Source organism: Pristiophorus japonicus, chromosome 11 (assembly GCF_044704955.1).
Source record: "Pristiophorus japonicus isolate sPriJap1 chromosome 11, sPriJap1.hap1, whole genome shotgun sequence".
Classification (NCBI taxonomy): domain Eukaryota; kingdom Metazoa; phylum Chordata; class Chondrichthyes; family Pristiophoridae; genus Pristiophorus; species Pristiophorus japonicus.
The window spans coordinates 178,711,343-178,737,465 of record NC_091987.1 but is presented as its reverse complement, the minus strand read 5'-3'; the positions used below and the strand labels follow the sequence as shown (position 1 = coordinate 178,737,465).

The window sequence follows — 26,123 nt, the reverse complement described above, 5'->3', positions numbered from 1 at the left end:
AAACTCCATGATTAGATTCCAGTCTATAAAAAACTCCCAGGAACCCATTAATCATCGAAAACCTTGATTAAATTCCGTCCTGTAACTCACTCTGGGGTATCCGCTATTCTCCATATAAATGATCAAACCACCCATACTCACTCCGAGACATCCATATTGTAGATATAAACCATCAGAAACTCGCAATTAGATTTCAGCCCACTTTACACCTAAACATTTATTATTCTATATATAAACCGCCCGAACCCTCCAATTAGAGTCCAGCCTGTAACTCATTCCCAGGCATCTGTTATTCTATATCATCATCATCATCATAAGCAGTCCCTCGAACGAGGATGACTTGCTTCCACATGAGTTCACAAATGTTTCAATGAAGGACCCGATGTTCCAGTCCTGAACTCCAATTGAGGGGATGGAAGATGTCTGTGCGTGGATTTTTTTAACGTGTGGTGACCGTTGCACACCAGCCACCACACGGGCTCGACAGAGCTAGGTCTTGGTCCAGTGGCAAGGGTTGAACCAGGACGATTGGAGACCTGCTCTGCTGCACGGGCCTAGTGCGCGCACATATCGCAGTGTGGGCTGGTTCCCCTATCCCCCATTTACTGGTGCCCCTCTCCTCCCCCATTTACTGGTGCCCCTCCCCTCCCCCCATTTACTGGTGCCCCTCCCTTGTCCCCCATTTACTGGTGCCCCTCCTCTATCCCCCCATTTACTGGTGCCCCTCCCCTATCCCCCCATTTATTGGTGCCCCTCCCCTCCCCCCATTTACTGGTGCCCCTCCCCCCCATTTACTGGTGCCCCTCCCCTATCCCCCATTTACTGGTGCCCCCCCTCTATCCCCCGATTTACTGGTGCCCCTCCCCTATTCCCCATTTATTGGTGCCCCTCCCCTATCCCCCATTTACTGGTGCCCCTCCCCTATCCCCCATTTACTGGTGCCCCTCCCCTATCCCCATTTACTGGTGCCCCTCCCTTATCCCCCATTTAATGGTGCTCCTCCCCTATCCCCCATTTACTGGAGCCCCTCCCCTATCCCCCCATTTATTGGTGCCCCTCCCCTCCCCCCATTTACTGGTGCCCCTCCCCTCCCCCCATTTACTGGTGCCCCTCCCCCATCCCCCATTTACTGGTGCCCCTCCCCTATCCCCCATTTACTGGTGCCCTTCCCCAATCCCCCATTTACTGGTGCCCCTCCCCTATCCCCCATTTACTGGTGCCCTTCTCATATCCCCCATTTACTGGTGCCCTTCCCCAATCCCCCATTTACTGGTGCCCCTCCCCTATCCCCCCATTTATTGGTGCCCCTCCCCTCCCCCATTTACTGGTGCCCCTCCCCTCCCCCCCATTTACTGGTGCCCATCCCCCATTTACTGGTGCCCCTCCCCATCCCCCATTTACTGGTGCCCTTCCCCTCCCCCCATTTACTGCTGCCCTTCCCCTATCCCCCATTTACTGGTGCCCTTCCCCTATCCCCTATTTACTGGTGCCCTTCCCCTATCCCCCATTTACTGATGCCCTTCCCCTATCCCCCATTTACTGGTGCCCTTCCCCTATCCCCCATTTACTGGTGCCCCTCCCCTATCCCCATTTACTGGTGCCCCTCCCCTATCCCCATTTACTGGTGCCCCTCCCCTATCCTCATTTACTGGTGCCCCTCCCCTATCCCCATTTACTGGTGCCCCTCCCCTATCCCCATTTACTGGTGCCCCTCCCCTATCCCCATTTACTGGTGCCCCTCCCCTATCCTCATTTACTGGTGCCCCTCCCCTATCCCCATTTACTGGTGCCCTTCCCCTATCCCCATTTACTGGTGCCCCTCCCCTATCCCCCATTTACTGGTGCCTCTCCCCTATCCCCCATTTACTGGTGCCCTTCCTCTATCCCCATTTACTGGTGCCCCTCCCCTATCCCCATTTACTGGTGCCCCTCCCCTATCCCCCATTTACCCCAATACAGTGTACTACAGTGCAGTGCAATGCAGTGGAATACATTATGTAGTGCATTAAAATCAGTGCAAGCTTTTCAACCCTGGGGAAAGAGCTGATAAGAGGAAACAGCAGGGAGTGGTGAGCTGCACTACAGGTGTGAGTCTCCAGCCCATAATCTGGGACTGTGAGGAGCCCACAGAGGGACCAGCCGTTCCGCATGTGGGGGCAGGAGTAAGGCGGAGTGCCAGGATCCCACGGCCCAGAGCGCTGTGGACGTCTCCTTACACACTGGTGAATGAAGGAAGCCGGAGTCGTAAGGCCCAGGGTCAAGGAGACCTAGAGTGGCTACCCGGAGATGGCTGGTGCTGTATATAACTTCTTTCTCTCCTATCTGTTGCCTTTTTAATGCACTGTATTGCACTGCACTGTGTTGTGCTGCATTGTATTCCATATATAAACCCCCCCGAACCTCTCGATTAGATTCCAGCCTGTAACTCGCTCCTGGGTATCTGTTATTCTATATGTAAACCCCCCGAACCCCTATATTAGAGTCCAGCCTGTAACTCACTCCCGAGTATTCATATTTCTATATTTAAACCCACCGAACCCTTCGATTAAATTCCAGCTTGTAACTCACTCCCGGGTATCCGTTATTCTATATACAAACCACCTGAACCCTTGGATTTGGTTCCAACCTGTAACTCCCAGCTCTTATTCAGCCCTGAAATTGTAATACCCAGCTCTTGGAAGTGATTAGGGCAGATTGAAGGACCGTGCAGATGTCAGTGTTGTGAATCGGGTGCACTGACCTCTGTGCCTTCACACCAGGTGCAGAATGTCGCCACGTTCGAGACAATCAATAAACTACCTGAACTGTGAGATTAGATTGCAGTCTCCCACTCAGACCCAGAGGCAGTGCTGGTTTTATATATGGATGACTTATTACACCCCTGATACAAATTCCTTGTTATGAACAGAACAGAAGATGGCTATTCAGTCCCTCGGGCCTGCTCTGCCCTACAAGTAGATCATGGCTGATCTGCACATCAACTCCTTTTACCACCTTTGCTCCATATCCATTGCTGTTTGTGGGACCTTGCTCTGCACAAATCGGCTGCCGCATTTCGTGCAACAGTAATTACACTTCAAAAATACTTCATTAGCTGTAAAGCACTTTTGAGACATCCTGAGATCGTGAAAAGACGCTATATAAATGCAAGTTTTTTTTCTTTATCCCATGGCACCCTTGAGTATAGGAGATATCTCAGTTGTGAAAGTACAGTCTTCAGAACCTAGTAATCAAATTGACCACCAGCATCCACAGGTACTGTTCCCGATTTCCACGACCGTTTGAGTGAAAAAGTGATTCCTGATTCTCTCCTGAATGGCCTAGCTCCAACTTTAAGATTGTGCCCCGTTGTTCTTGATTTCCCCCAACAGGAAATCGTTTCTCTGTATCAACCCTATCAAACCCTTTCAACATTTTAAACACCTCAATCAGATCACCCCTCAATTTTCTATACTCAAGGAAGCACAAGCTATGTTTATGCAACCTGCCCTCATAATTTCACCCTCTAAGCCCTGGTATCAATGGAGTTATCCATTTTGCTGTGCATTGCAATGGTGCAAAATACAAAGAGGTATTCAGAACCTAGTAATTGTCCTGTAATCAATTGCCATTGGAGAGGATGCAGCAAAGGCATGTCCACCTGCTGCTTTATTTTAACATGGCAGCAGCTTCACCCTGGCTGTGTTTTATGACTATGGATTATGTAGGTTTTTTGGGTGCAGCAGTGAGTTGCTTTTATAGATTTGGTGAATCATATCCAGTATAGCTCCATAGGAGCTGGCAATTCATCCCAATGGATGCTGGAAAGCTGTTCAACTCTGGGAGGTATCCTACCCTCACGCTTCATGCAAACATATATTGGAGCAGGAGTCAGGTTAGTGAGCAGCAATCGTGGTTGATATCTTCACAGTTCAGGTAGTTTATTGGTTGTCTCGAACGTGGCACCATTCTGCACCTGGTGTGAAGGCACAGAGCTCAGTGCATCCGATTCACAACACTGAAATTGATGGGACTGAAGGCCGATAAATCCCCAGGGCCTGATGGTCTGCATCCCAGAGTCCTTAAGAAGGTGACCTTGGAAATAGCGGATGCATTGACAGTCATTTTCCAACATCCCATAGACTCTAGATCAGTTCCTATGGAGTGGGGGGTAGCCAATGTGACCCCACTTTTTAAAAAAGGAGGGAGAGAAAAAACAGGGAATTATACACCAGTCAGCCTGACATCAGTAGTGGGTAAAATGATGGAATCAATTATTAAGGATGTCATAGCAGTGCATTTGGAAAGAGGTGACATGATAAGTCCAAGTCAGCATGGATTTGTGAAAGGGAAATCATGCTTGACAAATCTTCTGGAATTTTTTGAGGATGTTTCCAGTAGAGTGGACAAGGGAGAACCAGTTGATGTGGTGTATTTGGACTTTCAGAAGGCTTTCGACAAGGTCCCACACAATAGATTAATGTGCAAAGTTAAAGCACATGGGATTGGGGGTAGTGTGCTGACATGGATTGAGAACTGGTTGTCAGACAGGAAGCAAAGAGTAGGAGTAAATAGGTACTTTTCAGAATGGCAGGCAGTGACTAGTGGGGTACCGCAAGGTTCTGTGCTGGTGCCCCAGCTGTTTATATTGTACATTAATGATTTGGACAAGAGGATTAAATGTAGTATCTCCAAATTTGCGGATGACACTAAGTTGGGTGGCAGTGTGAGCTGCGAGGAGGATGCTATGAGGTTGCAGAGTGACTTGGATAGGTTAGGTGAGTGGGCAAATGCATGGCAGATGAAGTATAATGTGGATAAATGTGAGGTTATCCACTTTGGTGGTAAAAACAGAGAGACAGACTATTATCTGAATGGTGACAGATTAGGAAAAGGGGAGGTGCAACGAGACCTGGGTGTCATGGTACATCAGTCATTGAAGGTTGGCATGCAGGTACAGCAGGTGGTTAAGAAAGCAAATGGCATGTTGGCCTTCATAGCGAGGGGATTTGAGTACAGGAACAGGGAGGTGTTGCTACAGTTGTACAGGGCCTTGGTGAGGCCACACCTGGAGTATTGTGTACAGTTTTGGTCTCCTAACTTGAGGAAGGACATTCTTGCTATTGAGGGAGTGCAGCGAAGGTTCACCAGACTGATTCCCGGGATGGCGGGACTGACATATCAAGAAAGACTGGATCAACTGGGCTTGTATTCACTGGAGTTCAGAAGAATGAGAGGGAATCTCCTAGAAACGTTTAAAATTCTGACGGGTTTGGACAGGTTAGATGCAGGAAGAATGTTCCCAATGTTGGGGAAGTCCAGAACCAGGGGTCACAGTCTAATGATAAGGGGTAAGCCATTTAGGACCGAGATGAGGAGAAACTTCTTCACCCAGAGAGTGGTGAACCTGTGGAATTCTCTACCACAGAAAGTTGTTGAGGCCAATTCACTAAATATATTCAAAAATGAGTTAGATGTAGTCCTTACTACTAGGGGATCAAAAGGTATGGCGAGAAAGCAGGAATGGGGTACTGAGGTTGCATGTTCAGCCATGAACTCATTGAATGGCGGTGCATGCTCGAAGGTCCGAATGGCCTACGCCTGCACCTATTTTCTATGTTCTCCTTTTCTTATTCAGCAATACCAAGGCCAATTTTAGAGACCCGCCACTGTCTGGCAATTACTAATTCAGCCCTGATCAGGGATCCAATCTTACAATCCATCCTTTTCGGTGTGGCTTAGGCTTGGCTGTGATAACCTCATAGTTCAAAAGCTTGGTGCCACACAATGGTCTCCCAGATAATGAATGGTGGGAAGTCAGCTTGGGACAATCTTGAGCACCTTCTTGAACTAGTCACTGAATGACATCATGTATGACAATATCATAAGGGCATTTACGTTTGAGAAGCTACTGTGCTCCAGTGCAACACACTGAACGAACTGTTGTAACGCTATGGCTCAACTACAATGATTGATGTTAATTTCCATTCACAATTCTGACACTCCTTAAAATTAAACACTTGGGTAAATACAAGTGTAAACTTGTATTTGTTGGTCTTGCATTGACAAATTATAATAGTACATCTAATTAAAAATAGGCAAGCAGTTGTTCTACAAATTAGCTGTTGATAAATGCTGTGTCCAGAGTGATAATGAAACATAAAAATATGTAACAGACCAGACTGGTTCCAGATCCCAGGAACAGCAGCAACAGGTGTCCCAAGAATGGGCCTCGTTGGGCGAGGGAAGGCTAAAATTCAACCATAATTCTCATGTGCAGTAACGGCTGCTGGAAAGTGCACATCAGTACAGTGCAGAATTGAGTTCCTATGATGATCCCCACGGTTGGATAGCCTGCTGCCACCCATTGTCTGAAGTCATCCACGAAGAAGGGCCCTTTCCACAAGGTACTGATGAACCAAAACTGTCTAACGCACACTTAAAGCATACGAGGACTCAAAGTCGATCTCACTTTGCAATATTGACCAATGCTCCTGCTAATGCGTGCGTGCATGCTGCCACGCAATAATCTGAAAGGTCCCGTGCAGGCTGCTCACAGGCTTTTACATTGTAAATACCGCGCGCTTGCGCAGACATAAGAAATAGGAGCAGGAGTCGGTGTCGGCCATTTGGCCCCTTGAGCCTGCTCCGTCATTCAATAAGATCATAGCTGATCTGATCATGGACGATATGATCATGGACTGAGCTCCCCAAACCCTTTACTCCCTTATCGCTCAAAAATCTGTCTATCTCCGCCTTAAATATATTCATTGACCCCGCCTCCACAGCTCTCTGGGGCACAGAATTGCAAACCCATCGCAGTTTTAAATGGGTGACTCCTTATTCTAAGATTATGTCCCCTATGAGTGGAAATATCCTCTCTGCATCCACCTTGTCGAGCCTCCTCATTATCTTATAAGTTTCAATAAGATCACACCTCATTCTTCTGAACTCCAATGTGTATAGGCCCAACCTATCCTCATAAGTCAACCCCCTCATCTCAGGAATCAACCTAGTGAACCTTCTCTGAACAGCCACCAATGCAGGTATATCCTTCCTTAAATACGGAGACCAAAACTGTACACAGTATTCTAAGTGTGGCCTCACCAATACCCTGTACAGTTGTAGCAGGACTTCTGCTTTTATATTCTATTCCCCCTTGCAATAAAGGCCAACATTCCATTTGCCTTCCTGATTACTTGCTGTACCTGCATACTAATTTTTTGTGTTTCATGCACTAGGACCCGCAGGTCTCTGTACTCTGTACAGCACTTTGCAATTTTTCTTCATTTAAATTATAATTTGCTTTTCTACTATTTCAGCCAAAGTAGATAACCTCACAGTTTCCCACATTATACTCCATCTGCCATTTTTGACCACTCACTTGGGCTGTCTATATCCCTTTACAGATTTTTTTGTGTCCTCCTCACAATTTGCTTTCCTACCCATCTTTGTATCAGCAAACTTGGCTACATTACACTCAGTTCCTTCATCCAAGTCATTAATATAGATTGTAAATAGTTGAGGCCCCAGCACTGATCCCTGTGGCACCCCGCTAGTCAGTTTCCAACCGGAAAGTGACCCATTTATCCCGACTCTCTGTTTTCTGTTAGTTAGCCAATCCTCATTTAAGACATTTAAAGGGACTGCACATTAAAAAAAAACAGGCTGCGCAGAACAAAGTGCAGCTTACAGGCACCATGGATACTGACCCCTTAACTTCCCCCCAAAAGTAACAGACACAATCACACACACACACACACACAGGAGTTCTGGGCGCTATATGGTACTGCTGCAGCACTAGGACCATTAGCAAGTGGAGGCAACAGCATCATCTTTAATATTAACATTATCTTACAAACACTTAACATCTCGCTGAGCTATCATATTTAAAAAATATGTACAATTTCAACAAGAATATTACAACCATTTATGAAAATATAGCATATTTTCTATATAATACAAAAACATGCATTTAAAAAAAAGACAGCACTATTTGTTTTCGAGAGGGTGACAGACAAGAGTACAAAATATAAAAAACTTTCAGGCAGTTTGATTTCTTATGAATCATTACTGGGGACACAGATTTTTGGGACAATACAGGATGTGCTGTGGGGAGTTCAGGGTAATATTTTGCCATTGCACACTCAGCATGGAGCCTAATTCAGGAAATTATGTGCACATAGCCCATGGTTTTCTGTCGATGGCACATTAACTGTGGCAATCATTGCAGCCAAACTCGGTTTGGTTGTCAACTACACATAGACCCACACTCTCCAGGAGGGCTCGATAGCGATCGGTACAAACCCTGCCTAGCAGGCAGGCCACTGGTAGATTCTCTATTGCTGCTGTTGACAAAAAATTGTGGGCCGAGAGAGATTTCTTGACTCAAGCCCCTAAGCATAGGAGGCTTTGTACTGGGAGTGCATATCGGAAAAAAGTTACCCTTTAATTTGCTCAGCTTTTAGCACACTGCTTTGCAGGTCTGCCTTAAACACCTGTCTGGTAAAGTAGCAGTTGTTACCCATTTAAAATATTCTATGGGCAGGAATAACAGACAGGAATTTAGCACAAATGCGTTAACCAGTGTGCTAATACATTTTTTGCAGAGGAAATGTGTTACAATAATCGTACCCACCTAGCCTGCAGGATTAAGGGAGCTTTAAAAGCCCTTCCCAGAGTCAGATGTTGGTTTGTGATGCAAGCAAAAAAATGAATCTTACAAACAAACCTTTCTACACGTCACTTGTACACATGCCCAAAGATGTCACGTGAGCAACTGTGTTTGCTTACATCAGAGTGTGGAGTGAGTAGACCTATTAAAAGGGATGTTGCCTCTGTTACCTTTATGTTCTTTGATGGGGGTGGGTGGAGGAGGGATAGAAGTGCAAGTTCCTTGAACAGACAAATTTGACTCTGGAAATTTGATTATAGGGGTAGTGTTCAGTTTTAGAAAGAGGAATTTTAATCTTGAAATTTACACTTTCTTTTGCAAGGACACTTTTGGTCTACAATTGAGTCACTTTGTAATTGGGACATCTCTTGCTCACAGGACAATCAGATGGCAATGCCACTTAAAACCCAACAGTTAGCAATTTTTTTTTGGGGGGGGGGGGAGGGTTGGAATGGGCTGGGTGGAGGGAGAAATTAGAGAATTAAAAAAACAAAATAAAATGCAATGGATTCAAGACTGTTACACAACTTGCAGGGGTCAGGCCTGAACAGTGCTTCGAGATATCCCGAGCCCCTCTGCCATGTTACCCCATTTTGGAGTACCTCACAGTCCTGTACCACTCTTGTATATACACCAGCATTGTGGGTCACAGATTAAAAAGGCTGAAAATCTAAAATCCAGGAAGTGCTGGACATACACAGCAGGTACGTCAGCATCTGCGAGAAAAGGTGGCTAGGGAACTGGCCCATTTCAGACAAGAGAATCCCACCTAAATCATTAACCACTTGTTTCTTTCAGACACTGACAGAGCTGTTGAGTGTTTTCTGGTTTTATTCTGTCACACAGGCTCCCGAGCAGTTGCTGGGTCTCCTTAAACCTGCCAGAGTCCTTGCCCAGCCTAGAGCAATAATTCAACTCCAGGTTCTAGTTAATTGCTAGCAGCTTGGAGCATCCTATTTACACCAGGTAATTTTTGCTTATCCATTCTTATATTTTGTTTTAGTGTAAGAATTATGCATCAATGCTGATCAATATGTTCATTTTATGCCATAACCATCAGAACACATAGTATAAACTAACTCAATTCCAGCTTCCCTGACCACTCCTTCACATCACTGACCCACCATTCCAACCCTGGATTTGGTTTCTCTGGGAACAAATACCCACTTTTCACACCGTCAGTCACTTGTTTGTTTTCTTTTTCAGCTTGTTCATCACGACTAGGAAAATGCCTCAGTTATATCGGTGTGTAAAGTCAATAGTGAACACGAGGAATGTGTCCACTATCATTGCTGTGGAAACTATGAACTGTGTATTCATGGTTTTGTGTATTGTATTTACAAAGGAGAATAGGCACGACCAACAGAGGAAGAAAAATTTAGTTCACTTTGCACCCAATAGCAGCAATGAATTCCAGGTTGGTGATAATACAGAGGGAGAGATATTCACGATAGCTGAACTGCAACATAGGATATTGAGCAAAAGTTCTCCTCCTTTTCCACTATACCCCCTGCCCCCCCCCCCCCCCCCACTAACCATCAACACATTGCAGAACTGGAAGGGCACACACGCTGGAACCCTATGGCCTTCCCTTGCTTAGCAACACCCAGCATCAAAGTTGCTGCAAACAGGACGTGACTGAAGGTACCTGGAGACCGGACATGTCATTAATAACCATCTTCACTAAATACAATGCAGAGTAACAATCTTACAGGAGCCCATGAAACAGTTAATACACTAATACCAAGGGAGGGGGGGGGGGGGGCGGGAAATCAACCTGTAATACATTTATAGCTGCAATATCAACCAAGTTCAAACAGTGTCAATGAAACTACATTTTCCCCCACTTAAAAGGGTTTAAGAAGTTAATATTGTAACAGCTTGGTAAATGCATCCAAAAAGTGCATTCACCATATACTTAATAAAATTCTGTCACATTCCCCATTAAACATGATAGTAGTTGACTTGGTTAGTAGCTACAGTTGGGCTTGCTGCCTATTGGTTTTCTTTGCATGAACTAGGACTGGTGAAGCTATTGAGCATCAAGCAGCTTTCTACCTCCATTTACACGGACCTCGAATGCTTTACTCTGCACGGGATTGCCTGGCTTTACTAGGAAGCAGATTCTGGATATACCGCACTGGAACCCGAGCAGCTAAATGCACATTATTGTCCTTGGGAATGCAAGGCTGATTGGGGGCTAGGACAACCCATTGTTTGTCAGCTGTGTGGGTTTCTTCAGTTGTTGATGGAAACACCAGGTGAATCACAACCTGGAATCACTAACTTCCACCCTGGCAACAAAAAAGCACCCAACTCACCCGGCTTCAGTCAGACCTCCAGGCATTGACCGTGGACTGTACCCACATCAACAAGTGAGCGACAAAAAAGACAAACCGATGCCGAACACATTGACAATCTGCAGTGAGGCTGTGTCTGGACTGAACTCAATCTTTTATCAATAGCAACATTAAATGTTGGTGATGGATCCATAATCACAATGCCAATGAGAGGAGGGGAGGGGGCTTTTAACTTGACCGAAACCAAGTTGGTCCATGTAAATGGAGTCAGTCTAAAGATCATGTCTTTCACCAGCCCCATTACCAACGTATCAGTACCTTTGTACCCTATGCATCACACATTAGGTTCCCGTTCCAACAAAACCCTCCATTTGCATTACCCGTTGTACGGGTCCTTTCAGGGATCAGTTCCTGTATCTCAGTCTGGGTATCGAATCTCAAAATGTCCTCCTTACAAGTGCTTCTCAATTCACCAGATAGGCTTGATCCGACATTAATTAACAATTTCTATAGCTTCCTCTTTTTTTTATATTATTACAAAACTTTATACAAAACAAGGCTAAAATTCCACATTCTGCAGAGAAGGAATTTCTCCTCAGAAAGCATAAATAATTAAAAAAGGGTGAAGACATCTTTAAACCAGATACATTCATATGGAGTAATATTTTACTACTACAAAAAAATAAATAGCGTTATTTTCTGATCCCTCCTTGGTCTTTTCAGTGACTTGGTACAGTTACTGGCTTCAGACAAACAGGGAATTGGCCCCTTAGGTTTCCTGTAATTCTTCTGTTGGGTCCTTGCTCGAGTTGCCTTCAACAGCTCCTGTTGTACTCCAGGCTGTTGGATTATCACAGTCCATTGGAGCAGAGTCAAAAGAAGGAGGAACACAGCTCAGCGTTTGGTTCTCAGTTTCCAATTCAGGGTATTCATCACCTGCAAAGAAAAATATCACGGGTTAGCTGATGGTTAGAGCGTGTCAGGACCCGATGTGGCACCACGATGCCGAGCGTAGCATTCATTTTATGTAACAATGTTTCTGATGCCAATTTCCCCCCCTTGTTCTCCCCTTTTGAAGGCACCGACTGCACGGTTCCACAAGTACATAGCTGCTATGGTAATTAAATCTGATTGGCCATTCTGCATAGCTTGAATAGTTAATGTTGACATCCAATTCTAGATATCAACCCTTAGTGATAGGATAGTATTGCATTAATATAATGTAATGTGTAGTCCATTCTGTACTATATGCTGGAAACCAAAGCCAGTCTCCTAAAACGTACTAGTTGTTTCTTCACGTTGTGATGTGTTTGTGGACAGTTTCAAGCCTTTTCTGAAGAGCCCAGCTCACTATAGTTACAACTGAGTCTAGTAGCATAACGCCACCTCACAATTAACAAGGAGTGAACAGAGTGTTCGGCTTTCATTCTACACTTTGTAAAACATGGTATTCGCATATTTCTGCCGTTCTAGAAGAGAAGAGAAACCCTCCCACCAGCTTTGCAGCAGTGTTCATCATCATTTCTCTCAACTTATTAATGCCTGTACGTTCCTTCACATTTGGTGAAAATGTAGGAACATTCTGTGTGCAGAATGTGCTTGCAGTTAGTTATTTACAATCTATTTCCTTTTATGCTTGTAAAATACAAAACCCTGTGAGCAACAGGCAACGTTGATAAGAATATATCAAGTAATTTCACTATAACTAAATGGGGCTGATTCGCCACTCCAGTCAGCCAGGGGGCAGTCCAGGCTGTGTGCTGTGGAAGTGTGGCCCAAACACCTATCCCGACCAGATTTCCAGATTCAGCTAGTTACCATGTCCTACTGGCACTAGAATGGGCTTGGGCCCAACCTAGGGGAAGAAAGCGGACTGCCTGTAGAAGTACGCAGTACTCAAGAGTGACGGCAGATCAAGAGTTCTATTTTCGTCACAACAGCCTTTCATGAAAAGCATCATCTTAGCTTAGCATAATTTGGAAGGAACTGGCTCATCTCAGTGTAACAGTTGATAAAGATATTCACCCTTTCTTCTCCCCACAGCCACCCTCCAATCCCACAGGTCCTGCAGCCTTCCTTGCTGGTCCTGGGGGCTGGGGGAGGAAGAAATAAAGGCAGGAGGAGGTTACCAACAGCACCTTAGACCCTCCAATCTACGGAGCATGGGCACAGCCTCGACAGCTTACTTGCATTGGCTGAGCTGGATATTGGGCAATCGCTAGGTAGAATCCTGGGAAATAAAGTGGGAAGCATTATGATGTCACTCGTGCCTCATTAGCAGATCGGTTAAAAGTGTCCACCTCTTCTGGGGGCTCACCGTAGCCCAGCTCAGGAATACCCTTGTACCCTTCACTGCTTATGAAGTGAAAAGGAGCAGAGACCAGGAATAATGGGAATTAAGTCATCCCAGGATACGAAGCAGAGGTAAATTGGACCCAAGTGTAATTATTTAAAAAGTCAACAAGAAATTGTACCTTCCATATTGTCCTCATATGATTGGTCCAGGTGATCATTGCAGCAGGAATCTTGGGAAGGGAACTGTTCAGCACTTTCCTTTGTACTCTCGCACTCTGCCTCTCCGTTATGTTCAGTGACAATGGATCCAGGGCATAATGGAACAATGATATGATTCAGAGGCACCATCTCCATGGTGTCTTGGTGGCAAGTTGGAGTTCGCTGCATCATGGGTAGATTGTTGCTTGGGAAAGTGCCGTTGGTTTTAGTGAAACATCTGCTAAAAAGGGAATGAGAGAATTTAACCCGGAACTAACGTGCTCCGTTGCACCAACCACAGATTGCTAACACAAAGACCTGGCCTGTCTTAATGTGATCAATAAAAGCAAGATGGAGGAAGAGGGAGGTTTAATGAGAGAGGAAGGCAAAGCTAAACAAGAGGCAGGGAGGTGGTGTAAGAACTGGAATGGAGAAAGGGGAAGAGGAAAGATAGAAAAAATGAAGGTAAGGGGAACAAGCGAGAACAAGAGATAGAAAACACAGCCGAGAGAAAACTACTATGCCCGAAGGTACACCCTTTGACAATCAGCGAGAGTGCATGGCTCCTACACGATTGTGCATTTCAATAACATTTAAAATTCTTTTAGAAAAGAAACAGAGGAAGAAAAAAAAATAAAAAAATACACAAGGTAAATAAAGAATAACAAGGGAAAAGAAATGGGGAGGGAGAGAGAGAGAGAGAGAGGTGGGGGAGGGAGAGAGAGAGAAGGGGGGGAGGGAGAGAGGTGGGGGGGGGGGGAAGAGGGAGAGAGGTGGGGGGGGGGGGAAGAGGGAGAGAGGTGGGGGGGGGGGGAAGAGGGAGAGAGGTGGGGGGGGGGGGGGAAGAGGGAGAGAGGTGGGGGGGGGGGAAGAGAGAGAGGGGGGGGGGGAAGAGGGAGAGAGAGGGGGGGGGGGGGAAGAGGGAGAGAGAGGGGGGGGAGGGAGAGAGAGGGGGGGGAGGGAGAGAGAGGGGGGGGGGAGGGAGAGAGAGGGGGGGGGAGGGAGAGAGAGGGGGGGGAGGGAGAGAGAGGGGGGGGAGGGAGAGAGAGGGGGGGGAGGGAGAGAGAGGGGGGGGAGGGAGAGAGAGGGGGGGGGAGGGAGAGAGAGGGGGGGGAGGGAGAGAGAGGGAGGGGAGGGAGAGGGGGGGGAGGGAGAGAGAGGGGGGGAGGGAGAGAGAGGGGGGGGAGGGAGAGAGAGGGGGGGGAGGGAGAGAGAGGGGGGGGAAGAGAGGGGGGAGGGAGAGAGAGAGAGAGAGAGAGAGAGAGAGAGAGAGAGAGAGAGAGATTAAAGAAAAAAAGAGATGGAACCTGGAGTGAGGATGCAGACAAGAAAGTTAAGTATATTAAGAAAACTACAGCTCAGTAAATAAATTTGGATCCCTCCACATCATTTCCTTATTTCGATGTTGACTACAGTCAGTTGATGTCAGCCTCGTGCTAACATTTGCAGATGGGTCAGCATGGTCAAAACAAACCCCAATGGGCACTTTAACGCCAATCTACTACTGACTGTAAAGCTCACGATTACAGCTTGAAGCAGCCACAGAAAGAGACAGTGCTTTAATCCAAAGTACAGAACAGAGAGCAGTGGAAGTCTGGCTTCTCAGTGTACTCAGGGCATGAGGCAGCAGAACTACAGTGAGCGAACAGTCAAGCTCAGTGGCAAGGCAAAGCCACAAATGCTTACAGCTCAGTTCCACTCGTATCATACACAAATATACAAAGTAATCCTTCAATGGTGCTACTGTGCAGAGAGCAGTAACAGCAAGCGGTGGAACTGCCAGCATCTCCAGCAGGCAATTAGTCTCGAAGCAAGGCCAGCTGAGAGGCCAGAGCTTGGGGAGGGGAGGGGGCGGGGAGGAAAGGGGGTGGGGGGGAAAGCAGGCTGCTATTGCAATGTTAGCATTTTCAGATAAGCACTTGCTCCAGTCTGTATACACAAGGCACTGTGTCAAAACACTGTGTGTGTGTGTGTTTGTTTCAGGCAATGATCTGTAATTAGCATGAATAACTGAGCTGAGAAAAGGGAGAAGGAACATATTTATAAAAAGTGGCTCAGTATAACCTGGCCTCTGTGCGCTGTAGAAGACGTTGAACCGCCCCTTGGTAGGGTGGGTAGCACTGACCACCAGCCTCGCTTCCCCTCCCCACCACGCACTGAAATCTTGAGGCTTTTTTTTGCAAGAAAACTAAACAAACATTGAACTCGTTATTTTAAAATATTCACTCAACTCAAAAGGGAACAAAGTGCTCGGCAAATAAAGACTGAATCGGCTGGGCTCTTTTCTCTGGAAAGAGAAGGCTGAGGAGTGACCCGCTAGAGGTCTTTACATTGATGAAGGAGTTGCAATAGGGTAGACAATGAAAAGTTGTTTTCAGTTGTGAGGGAGTCCAAACCTAGGGGCCATAAATATAAGACAGTCACTAATAAACCCAATAAGGAATTCAGGAGAAACTTCTTTACCCAGAGAGTGGTGAGAATGCAGAACTTGCTACCAGAGAGTATTTATGGTGAATAGCAGTGTTGTATTTAAGGGAAAGCTAGATAAGGACACGAGGGAGAAAGGAATAGAAGGTTACGCTGATGAGGCTCGATGAAGCAGAGTGGGAGGGGGCTCCTACGGAGCATAGACCTGTTGGGCAGAGTGGCTTATTTCTGTGCTGTAAAATTCTATATAATGTGTTAATGTGTTTGTGTTTAAGGAGTAAGGGATGACTGTGACTTTCATCATGACAGCATGTCCAACAGCGATAGACATTAGCAGGATGTGTCACTGGTCAATGTTTGTAAATAAATGAGGAAAAAAGTTTGTCAGACATGCTTTTATAAAAACTTTACTGCACTAATTATTTCCAACCCCTCCCCCTAGTCCCCACAATCACTCACTGAACAAAGTGTGATCTTCAAGGCAACTGTTATTTTTTTTTTTTTAAACAGAGAAATTAACAGAATTCTCAAAACACCGGTAAAAATCTATGTATCCAAAAGATGGCTCGTTCAGTCACCTTAAACCAGTGATAGAGGATGTGATCCTGGCTTTGGGTCAAGATAAGATGATCAGAGCCAGGGCTACTGTCCTCAGTGCCCTGGGACTAGGGAGGGGAAAATAACAAGAAACAAGATTACGAGAGAGAGAAAGAGAGAGAGAGAGAGAGAGAGAGCGCGCTCTCAAGGTTTTCACACCTGTCCAACAAAATGGAGTCATACCATCCAGTAACCCTGAGCGAACATTAAACACTGCACAGAGCCATTGTGCACACTGACCTGTTGTTATTCCTGCAGTTGCGACAGTTGATGCACTCTGACGGTTCCGTCTGCGGGAGTGCGGTGTATATCCCACCACCCTGTCAAGACAAAATGCAGAGCTCAGGCGTCAGCAGCATCACTAGGACATTTCCAGTCAGATTCTGTGACACATATACAAACACTAAACCCAACTCTGCAGAAATCAGCACAGAATCTACAGCACAGCAAGGGGCCATTCAGCAGTTTGTGCCTGTGCCAGGTACACTTGCTCTTTCCCCAAAGCCCTGTAAATGTTTTCCCTCCAAGTATTGATCTAATTCTCTGAATGTTACTACTGAATCTGCTTCCACCACCCCTTCAAGAATTGCATTCCAGATCACAACTTGTGTAAAATAAAACATTTGCTCGTGTTGCCTCTGGTTCTTTTGCCAATCACCTTAAATCTGTGTCCTCTGTTTACCAACCCTTTTGTCACCAGAAACAGTTTCTCCCTATTTATCTATCAAAACCATTCCTCTATTCCTTCGAGGCACACTATTTCTCTACTGAAAAAGGAAATGGGAACATTGGCTTTAACAGCCTCAACTTGTCCTGCCTCTCTGTTCCTTCACCCCCGTTAAAAATTGTACCATTGAGTTCATATTGCCTCTCATTCTTCTTCCAAAAATGTATCACTTCACTGCATTAAATTCCATCTGCTGCGTCTGCCCATTTCACAGTATGTCCTCCTGAACTCTGGTTACCACATTTCTGAGTTTCGTATCATGTGCAAACTTTGATATTACGCCCTGTATACCCAAGTCCAGGTCATTAATATATATCAAAAAGTGGAGTGGTCATAATACTGACCGCTGGGAAACACCATTGTATCTTCCTTCTAATCTGAAAAACAACCGTTCATCACTCTGTTTTCTGTCCCTTAGCCAATTTTGTATCTAATGCTGCCACTGTACCTTTAATCTTGCTAACAAGGTTATTATGTATTTTGCCAAACGCCTTTTGAAAGTCCATATACACAATATCAACTGCACTGCCCTAATCAATTCTTTCCGTTACTTCGTCAAAGAACTTGATCAAGTTAGTCAAACATGATTCGCCTTTAACAAATCCGTGCTGACTTTCATTTATTCACCCATACTTATCCAAATGCAAATTAATTTTTTCTCAGATGATTTTATCTAAATGTTTCCCCACCACCAACATTGACTGGCCTGAAGTTGTCAGGTCATCCCTTTTTTATAATATTTGCAATCCTCCAGTCCTCCGGCACCACCCCCATAATCAGCACAGAAACAGGCAATTCGGCCAAAACAGTCCATGCTGACCTTTATGCTCCACTTGAGCCTCCTCAACTAAATCCATCAGCATAACCCTCTATTCCCTCTCCCTCGTATGCTTGTCTAGCCTTCCCTTAAATGCATCTAAACTATTCACTTCAACCACTCCGTGGTAGTGAGTTCCACATTCTCACCACTCTCTGGGTAAAGAAATTTCTTCTGAATTCCTTATTGGATTTCTTGGTGACTCTCTTGTATTGATGGCCTCTGTTTATGCTCTTCCCCACAATTGGAAACATTCTCTCTGGATCCACTCCATCAAAACCTCTTTTAAAGACCTCTATTTGGTCACCCTCAGCCTTCGTCGCACCCGCCCCCCCCACCCCCAAGAGAAATGAGACCGAGCCTATCCTTTCCTGATATGTATACCCTCACATTTCTGGTATTATCCTTGTAAATCTTCTCTGCACCGTCTCCAGAGCAGTGCTTCTAAATCCTTTTTAAAAAAAATATGGCGATCAGAACTTTACGTGGTATTCCAAGTGTGGTCTAACCAAGGTTCGATACAGATTTATCATAACTTCCCTGCTTTAAACTAATTGAGAAGGCAATAGAGCAGGTAGCACTGAGGGAAATGAAAACCAGAGCGTGCCAAGAAGGGACAGAATGTACAAACATAAAGGTGAATCAGAAAGTAGGGTCAAAGCAGGAAAAAAATGGTTAAAAAAAAAATTTAAAAGCTGTTCATCTGAATGCACGTAGCATTCGTAACAAAATAGATGAGTTGACGGCACAAAGATATAAGTGGGTATGATCTGATAAGCCATTACAGAGATTCCAGGTGTCCTGAACGGGAACTAAATATTCAGAGGTATGTGACAATTCAGAAGGACAGACAGAAAGAAAAGGAGTTGGGGTAGCACTGTTAATAAAGGATGAGATCAGTGCGTTAGTGAGAAACGATATTGGCTCAGAAGATCAAGATGTTGAATCAGTTTGGGTGGAGATAAGGAATAATAAGGGGAAAAAGTCACTGGTAGGCATAGTCTATAGGCCCCCTTAACAGTAGCTACCATGTTGGACAGAGTATAAAAAAGAACAGCAATAAATCATGGGCGATTTTAACCTTCATATTGATTGGACAAAGCAAATTGGCCAGGGTAGCCTTGAGGAAGAGTTCATAGAGTGTATCCGGGATAGTCTCCTTGAACAGTACATTGCAGAACCAATCAGGGAGCAGGGTATCTTAGATCTGGTACTGTGTAATGAGACAGGATTAATAAACAATTTCCGAGTAAAGGATCCTCTAGAAATGAGTGACCATAACGTGGTTGAATTTCAAATTCAGTTGAAGGGTGAGAAACTTGGATCTCAAACCAGTGTCCTAAGCTTAAATAAAGGAAATAAAGGTATGAAGGTAGAGTTGGTTAAAGTGGACTGGGAAAATAGATTAAAGTGCAAGACAGTTGATGAGCAGCGGCAAACATTTAAAAGGAGATATTTCATAACTCGCAACAAAAATATATCCCAATGAGAAGGAAAGACTAAGAGAAGGGATAATCATCCATGGCTAACTGAGGAAATAAGGGATGGTATCAAATTGAAAACAAGGGAGTACAATGTGGTCAAGACTAGTGAGAGGCCAGAGGATTGGGAAACTTTTAAAAGCCAGCAAAGAACGACTAAAAAAATGATGAGGGAAGATAGATTATGAAAGTAAACTAGCACAGAATATAAAAACAGACAGTAAGAGTTTCTACAGGTACATAAAAAGGAAAAAAGAGTGGCTAAAGTAAATGTTGGTCCCCTAGAGGATGAGACTGGAGAATAATGGGGAACAGGGAAATGGCAGAGATGTTGAATAAATATTTTGTAACGGTAGAAGACACTAAAAACATCCCAATAATGGATAATCAAGGGGCAATAGGGAGGAAGGAATTTAATACAATTACTACCACTAAAGAAGTAGTACTCAGTAAAATAATGGGACAAAATGTGGACAAGTCCCCACGACCTGTTGGCTTACATCCTAGGGTCTTAAAAGAAGTGGCTGCAGAGATAGTGGATGCATTGGTTTTAATCTACCAAAATTCCCTGGACTCTGGGGCGGTCCCAGCAGATTGGAAAATTGCAAATGTAACGCCCCTTTTTAAAAAACGAGGCAGACAAAAAGCAGGAAACTGTAGACCAGTTAGCCCAACATCTGTCATTGGAAAAATACTGGAGTTCATTATTAAGAAAGCAGTAGCAGGTCATTTAGAAAATCATAATACAATCAAGCAGAGTCAGCACTGTTTTATGAAAGGGAAATCATGTTTGACAAATTTGCTGGAGTTCTTTGAGGATGTAACGAGCAGGGTGGATAAGGGGAACCAGTGATGTGGTGTATTTGGATTTCCAGAAGGTATTAGATAATGTGCCACATAAAAGGTTACTGCACAAGATAAAAGTTCACAGGGTTGGGGATAATATATTAGCATGGAGAGAGGATTGGCTGACTAACAGAAAACAGAGTCGGGATAAATGGGTCATTTTCCAACTGGCAAACAGTAACTAGTGGGGTGCCGCAGAGATCGGTGCTGGGGCCTCAACTATTTACAATCTATATTAATGACTTGGATGAAGGGACTGAGTGTAATGTAGCCAAGTTTGCTGATGATACAAAGATGGGTGGGAAAGCAAATTGTGAGGTCACACAAAATCTGCAAAGGATATAGACAGGTTAAGTGAGTGAGCAAAAATTTGGCAAATGGAGTATAATGTGAGGTTATCCACTTTGGCAGAAAAAAATAGAAAAGCAAATTATAATTTAAATGGAGAAAAATTGCAAAGTGCTGCAGTACAGAAGAACCTGGGGGTCCTTGTGCATGAAACACAAACAGTATGCAGGTACAGCAAGTAATCAGGAAGGCAAATGGAATGTTGGCCTTTATTGCAAAGAGGATAGAGTATAAAAGCTGTATAAAAGTATAAAAACTGTTTAAAAGTCCTGCTATAACTGTACAGGGTATTGGTGAGGCCACATCTGGAGTACTGCGTACAGTTTTGGTCTCCGTATTTAAGGAAGGATATACTTGCATTGGAGGCTGTTCAGAGGTTTACTAGGTTGATTCCGGAGATGAGGGGGTTGACTTATGAAGATAGGTTGAGTAAGTTGGGTCTATACTCATTGGCATTCAGAAGAATGAGAGGTGATCTTATCGAAACATAAGATAATGAGGGGGCTCGACAAGGTGGATGCAGAGAATGTTTCCACTCGTATGGGGAAAACTAAAATTAGGAGACATATGTCTCAGAATAATGGGCCGCCCATTTAAAACTGAGATGAGGAGGAATTTCTTCTCAGAGTGTTGTAAATCTATGGAATTCTCTACCCCAGAGAGCTGTGGCGGCTGAGTCATTGAATATATTCAAGGCGGAGATACAGATTTTTGAATTATGAGAATAAGGGGTTATGGGGAGTGGGCAAGGAACATAGAACATAAGAATTAGGAACAGGAGTAGGCCATCTAGCCCCTCGAGCCTGCTCCGCCATTCAACAAGATCATGGCTGATCTGGCTGTGGACTCAGCTCCACTTACCCGCCCGCTCCCCGTAACCCTTAATTCCCTTATTGGTTAAAAATCTATCTATCTGTGATTTGAATACATTCAATGAGCTAGCCTCAACTGCTTCCTTGGGCAGAGAATTCCACAGATTCACAACCCTCTGGGAGACGAAATTCCTTCTCAACTCAGTTTTAAATTGGCTCCCCTGTATTTTGAGGCTGTGTCCCCTAGTTTTAGTCTCCCCGACCAGTGGAAACAACCTCTCGGCCTCGATCTTGTCTATCCCTTTCATTATTTTAAATGTTTCTATAAGATCATCCCTCATCCTTCTGAACTCCCAACGAGTAAAGACCCAGTCTACTCAATCTATCATCATAAGGTAATCCTCTCATCTCCGGAATCAGCCTAGTGAATCATCTCTGTACCCCCTTCCAAAGCTAGTATATCCTTCCTCAAGTAAGGTGCGGCCTCACCAATACTCTATACAGCTGCAGCAGGACCTCCCTGCTTTTGTACTCCATTCCTCTTGCAATGAAGGCCAACATTCCATTCGCCTTCCTGATTACCTGCTGCACCTGCAAACTAACTTTTTGGGATTCATGCACAAGGACCCCCAGGTCCCTCTGCACCGCAGCATGTTGTAATTTCTCCCCATTCAAATAATATTCCCTTTTACTGTTTTTCCCCCCCATTTTCCGACATTGTATCCCATCTGCCAAACCTTAGCCCATTCGCTTAACCTATCTAAATCTCTTTGCAGCCTCTCTGTGTCCTCTGCACAACCCGTTTTCCCACTAATCTTTGTGTCATCTGCAAATTTTGTTACACTACACTCTGTCCCCTCTTCCAGGTCATCTATGTATATTGTACAGTTGTGGTCCCAGCACCGATCCCTGTGGCACACCAGTAACCACCGATTTCCAACCCGAAAAGGACCCATTTATCCCGACTCTCTGCTTTCTGTTAGCCAGCCAATTCTCGATCCATGCTAATACATTTCCTGTGACTCCGCGCACCTTTATCTTCTGCAGTAACCTTTTGTGTGGCACCTTATCGAATGCCTTTTGGAAATCTAAATACACCACATCCATCAGTACACCTCTATCCACCATGGAGAAGTGGAGCTGAGTCCATGATCAGATCAGCCATGATCTTATTAAATTGCGGAGCAGGCCCGAGGGGCCAGGTGGCCTACTCCTGCTCCTATTTCTTACATTCTCTTATGTTCCATTCTATACCTCTAGAAATAAACCCCAGTGCTTGGCTTACTTTTTTTAAAATGGTCTTGCTAACCCGAGTCTCCACTTTTAGCGATTTGTTTATTTGTACTCAGAGATCCCTTTGTCCCTCTACCCCACCTAGACTCTCACCCTCCAAGTAATAAGTGACCTCCCTATACTTCCTACCAAAATGTAATACCTCTGTGTTGAACTTAGTTTGCCAATTATATGCCCATTCTGCAAGTTTATTAATGTTGTCCTGTAAATTGTTGCAATCCTCCTCAGTATTGACTATTGGGATTGATTGGGACAGGATTAATCAATTTGGTGTCATCTGAAAATTTAGAAATTGTGTTTCTGATTTCAAAGTCTAAATCGTTAATATAAGTCTAAATCGTTAATATAAATTGTGAAGAACTGTAGTCCCTGCACTGATCCTTGTGGAACACCACTACCCACCTTCTGCCACGGTGAATAGCTACCTTTTACCTCTACTCTCTGCTTTCTTTCTTGAAGTCAGCTAGCTATCCATTCTGCTACTTATCCCGACTCCGCATTCTCTGACCTTGTTCATCAGTCTATTATGGGGTGCCTATTGAAGACCTTTTGAAAATCTAGGTAAATTACATCTACTGCAATACCATTGTCTACTCTCCAAAAAATTCAATGAAGTTGGTCAAGCAAGACTTTCCCTTTTGAAATCCATGCTGATTAGAGTATTGGAAGATTGTGGCCAGTGTCTGCTCAACTTCTACCCTTATTTACCTTGGTTAACTAAGATGCATCCTACCCAGACCGGGTGACTCTTCTATTTTGAGGACTGACAACCATTTATCTATTTTTATCCTATCCAATCTCGCTGCTGCCTCCTCCTTTATTGCTAAATTGGCAGCATCCTCTTCTCTAGATGAAGATGGATGCAAAGTACTCATTTAGTACCTCAGGCATCCCCTCTGCCTCCGCAAGACTATCTCCCGTTTGGTCTCTAATCCGCTCCGTCCCATCCTTCCTTTAACTACTTTTTTATTACGCACTGGAATGGATTCCAAAATATCTTTCATGTATAGTAGTTGTAAAACATGGCTTGTTATATTTACAGAATTCATCTCAAATACCCAGTCTTAGTAATGAGGGACAATTCCACACTGCTACAGGGAGTGCTACAAGCACACAGCCTGTGACTGTCCACTTATTTTAATGGGCAGAAATACACTGCTGTGCACCCATGATTTCTCGCGATAAAATGCCTGCCAGCGCCAACGGAAGTTCGGAATCGGCCCATGGTTACAACTTATCTGGCCTTCCTGGAAATATTCCTTTAGCCAGGAAAGGTTTTCAGTTCCATCCTTGGCCACCTCTCAGTCCCAGTCTACATGCTACCTCTCTTGTATAATGACTCCCAGCCCGACCGCTTCATCACCACCCTCAACTCCAGTCACCAATGTGCTACCTAATGGCTTGTCCCAATATCAGTGTGGCTGATGAACCCGAACTTTCTCTAATGTTATGTTGGACAATCCGAAGCTATCCTGTTCAGCTCCAATCGAATATTTTGCACTTGAGCCCCCAGTTCATTATAAAGAATGGTATCCAATTAAAAACAAGGGCATACAAAATGGCCAAAACTAGTGGGAGGACAGAAGATTGGGAAGCTTTTAAAAGCCAGCAAAGAATGACTAAAAAAACTGAATAAGGGAAGATAGACTATGAAAGTAAACTAGCACGAAATATAAAAACAGATAGCAAGAGTTTCTACAGGTATATAAAAAAGGAAGAATGGCTGAAGTAAATGTTGGTCCCTTAGCAGATGAGACCGGGGAATTAGTGATGGGGAACATGGAGATGGCAGAAACTTTGAACAAATATTTTGTATCAGTCTTTATGGCAGAGGACACTAAAAATATCCCAACAGTGGATAGTCAAGGGGCTATTGCGGGGGGGGGGGGGGAAACTTAACACAATCACTAAGGAGATGGTACTCAGTAAGATAATGGGACTAAAGGCGGATAAATCCCCTGGACCCGATGGCTTGCATCCTAGGGTCTTGAGAAGTAGCAGCAGGGATTGTGGATTTACCAAAATTTCCTGAATTCTGAGGGGGTCCCAGCAGATTGGTAAACTGCAAATGTAATGCCCTCATATAAATAAGGAGGCAGACAAAAAGCAGGAAACTATAGACTAGTTAGCCTAACATCTGTGGTTGGGAAAACATTGGAGTCCATTATTAAAGAAGCAGTGGCAGGACATTTGGAAAAGTATAATTCAGTCAGGCAGAGTCAGCATGGATTTATGAAGAGGAAGTCATGTTTGACAAATTTGATGGAATTCTTTGAGGATGTAACGAACATGGATAGAGGATTGGCTAACTAACAGAAAACAGAGAGTCGGGATAAATGGTTCATTCTCGGGTTGGCAACCAGTAACTAGTGGGGTGCGTCAGGGATCAGTGCTGGGACTCCCAACTATTTACAATCAATATTAATGACTTGGAAGAAGGGAATGAGTAACGTAGCCAAGTTTGCTGACGATATAAAGATGGAAGGAAAAGCAATGTTTGAGGACACAAAAAAAACCTGCAAAAGGACATAGATAGGCCAAAAATTTGGCAGATGGAGTATAATATGTTGGAAAGTGTGAGATTATGCATTTTGGCAGAAAAAAATAATAATCGAAGAGCAAGTTATTATTTAAATGGAGAAAAATTACAAAGTGCTGAAGTACAGCAGGACCTGGGGGTCCTGGTGCATCAAACACAAAAGATTAAGTAGGTACAGCAAGTGATCAGGAAGGCCAATGGAATCTTGGCCTTTATTGCAAAGGGGATGGAGTATAAAAGCAGGGAAGTCTTGCTACAGTTATACAGGATATTGGTGAGGCCACACCTGGAATACTGCATACAGTTTTAGTTTCCATATTTAAGAAAGAATGTACTTGCTTTGGAGACAGTTCAGAGAAGGTTCACTAGGCTGATTCCAGAGATGAGGGGGTTGATTTATGAGGAAATGTTGAGGAGGTTGGGCCTCTACTTACTGGAATTCAGAAAAATGAGAGGTGATCTTATCGAAACGTATTGGATTATGAGGGGGCTTGACAAGGTGGATGCAGAGAGGATGTTTCCACTGATAGGGAAGACTTGAACTAGAGGGCATAATCTTAGAAAAAGGGGCCGTCCATTTAAAACAGAGATGAGGAGGAATTTCTTCTCCGAGGGCTGTAAATCTGTGGAATTCATTGCCTCAGAGAGCTGTGGAAGCTGGGACACTGAATAAATTTAAGACAGAGTTAGACAGTTTCTTAACCGATAAGTGGATAAGGGGTTATGGGGAGCGGTCGGGGAAGTGAACCCAAGTCCATGATTGGATCAGCCATGATCGTATTAAATGGCG

General features: G+C 44.5%; 1 protein-coding gene across 4 annotated transcripts in view; it reads right to left on the bottom strand.

The window, feature by feature from the left end:
* Positions 1-7,758: 7,758 nt before the first annotated feature.
* The window catches only part of cdon (cell adhesion associated, oncogene regulated), a 200,475-nt gene continuing 182,110 nt past the window's right edge, over positions 7,759-26,123 (bottom strand). For 3 of the 4 annotated variants that reach the window (XM_070894317.1, XM_070894314.1, XM_070894316.1), the window contains 3 exons: positions 16,711-16,790; positions 13,428-13,687; positions 7,759-11,889 (listed from right to left, as the gene is read on the bottom strand). In XM_070894317.1, coding sequence (XP_070750418.1) covers positions 11,723-11,889; positions 13,428-13,687; positions 16,711-16,790 — 507 coding nt within the window. In that variant the 3' untranslated portion in view covers positions 7,759-11,722. The remainder of the gene's footprint in view (positions 11,890-13,427; positions 13,688-16,710; positions 16,791-26,123) is intronic. The other variant, XM_070894315.1, reaches the window with a different exon arrangement.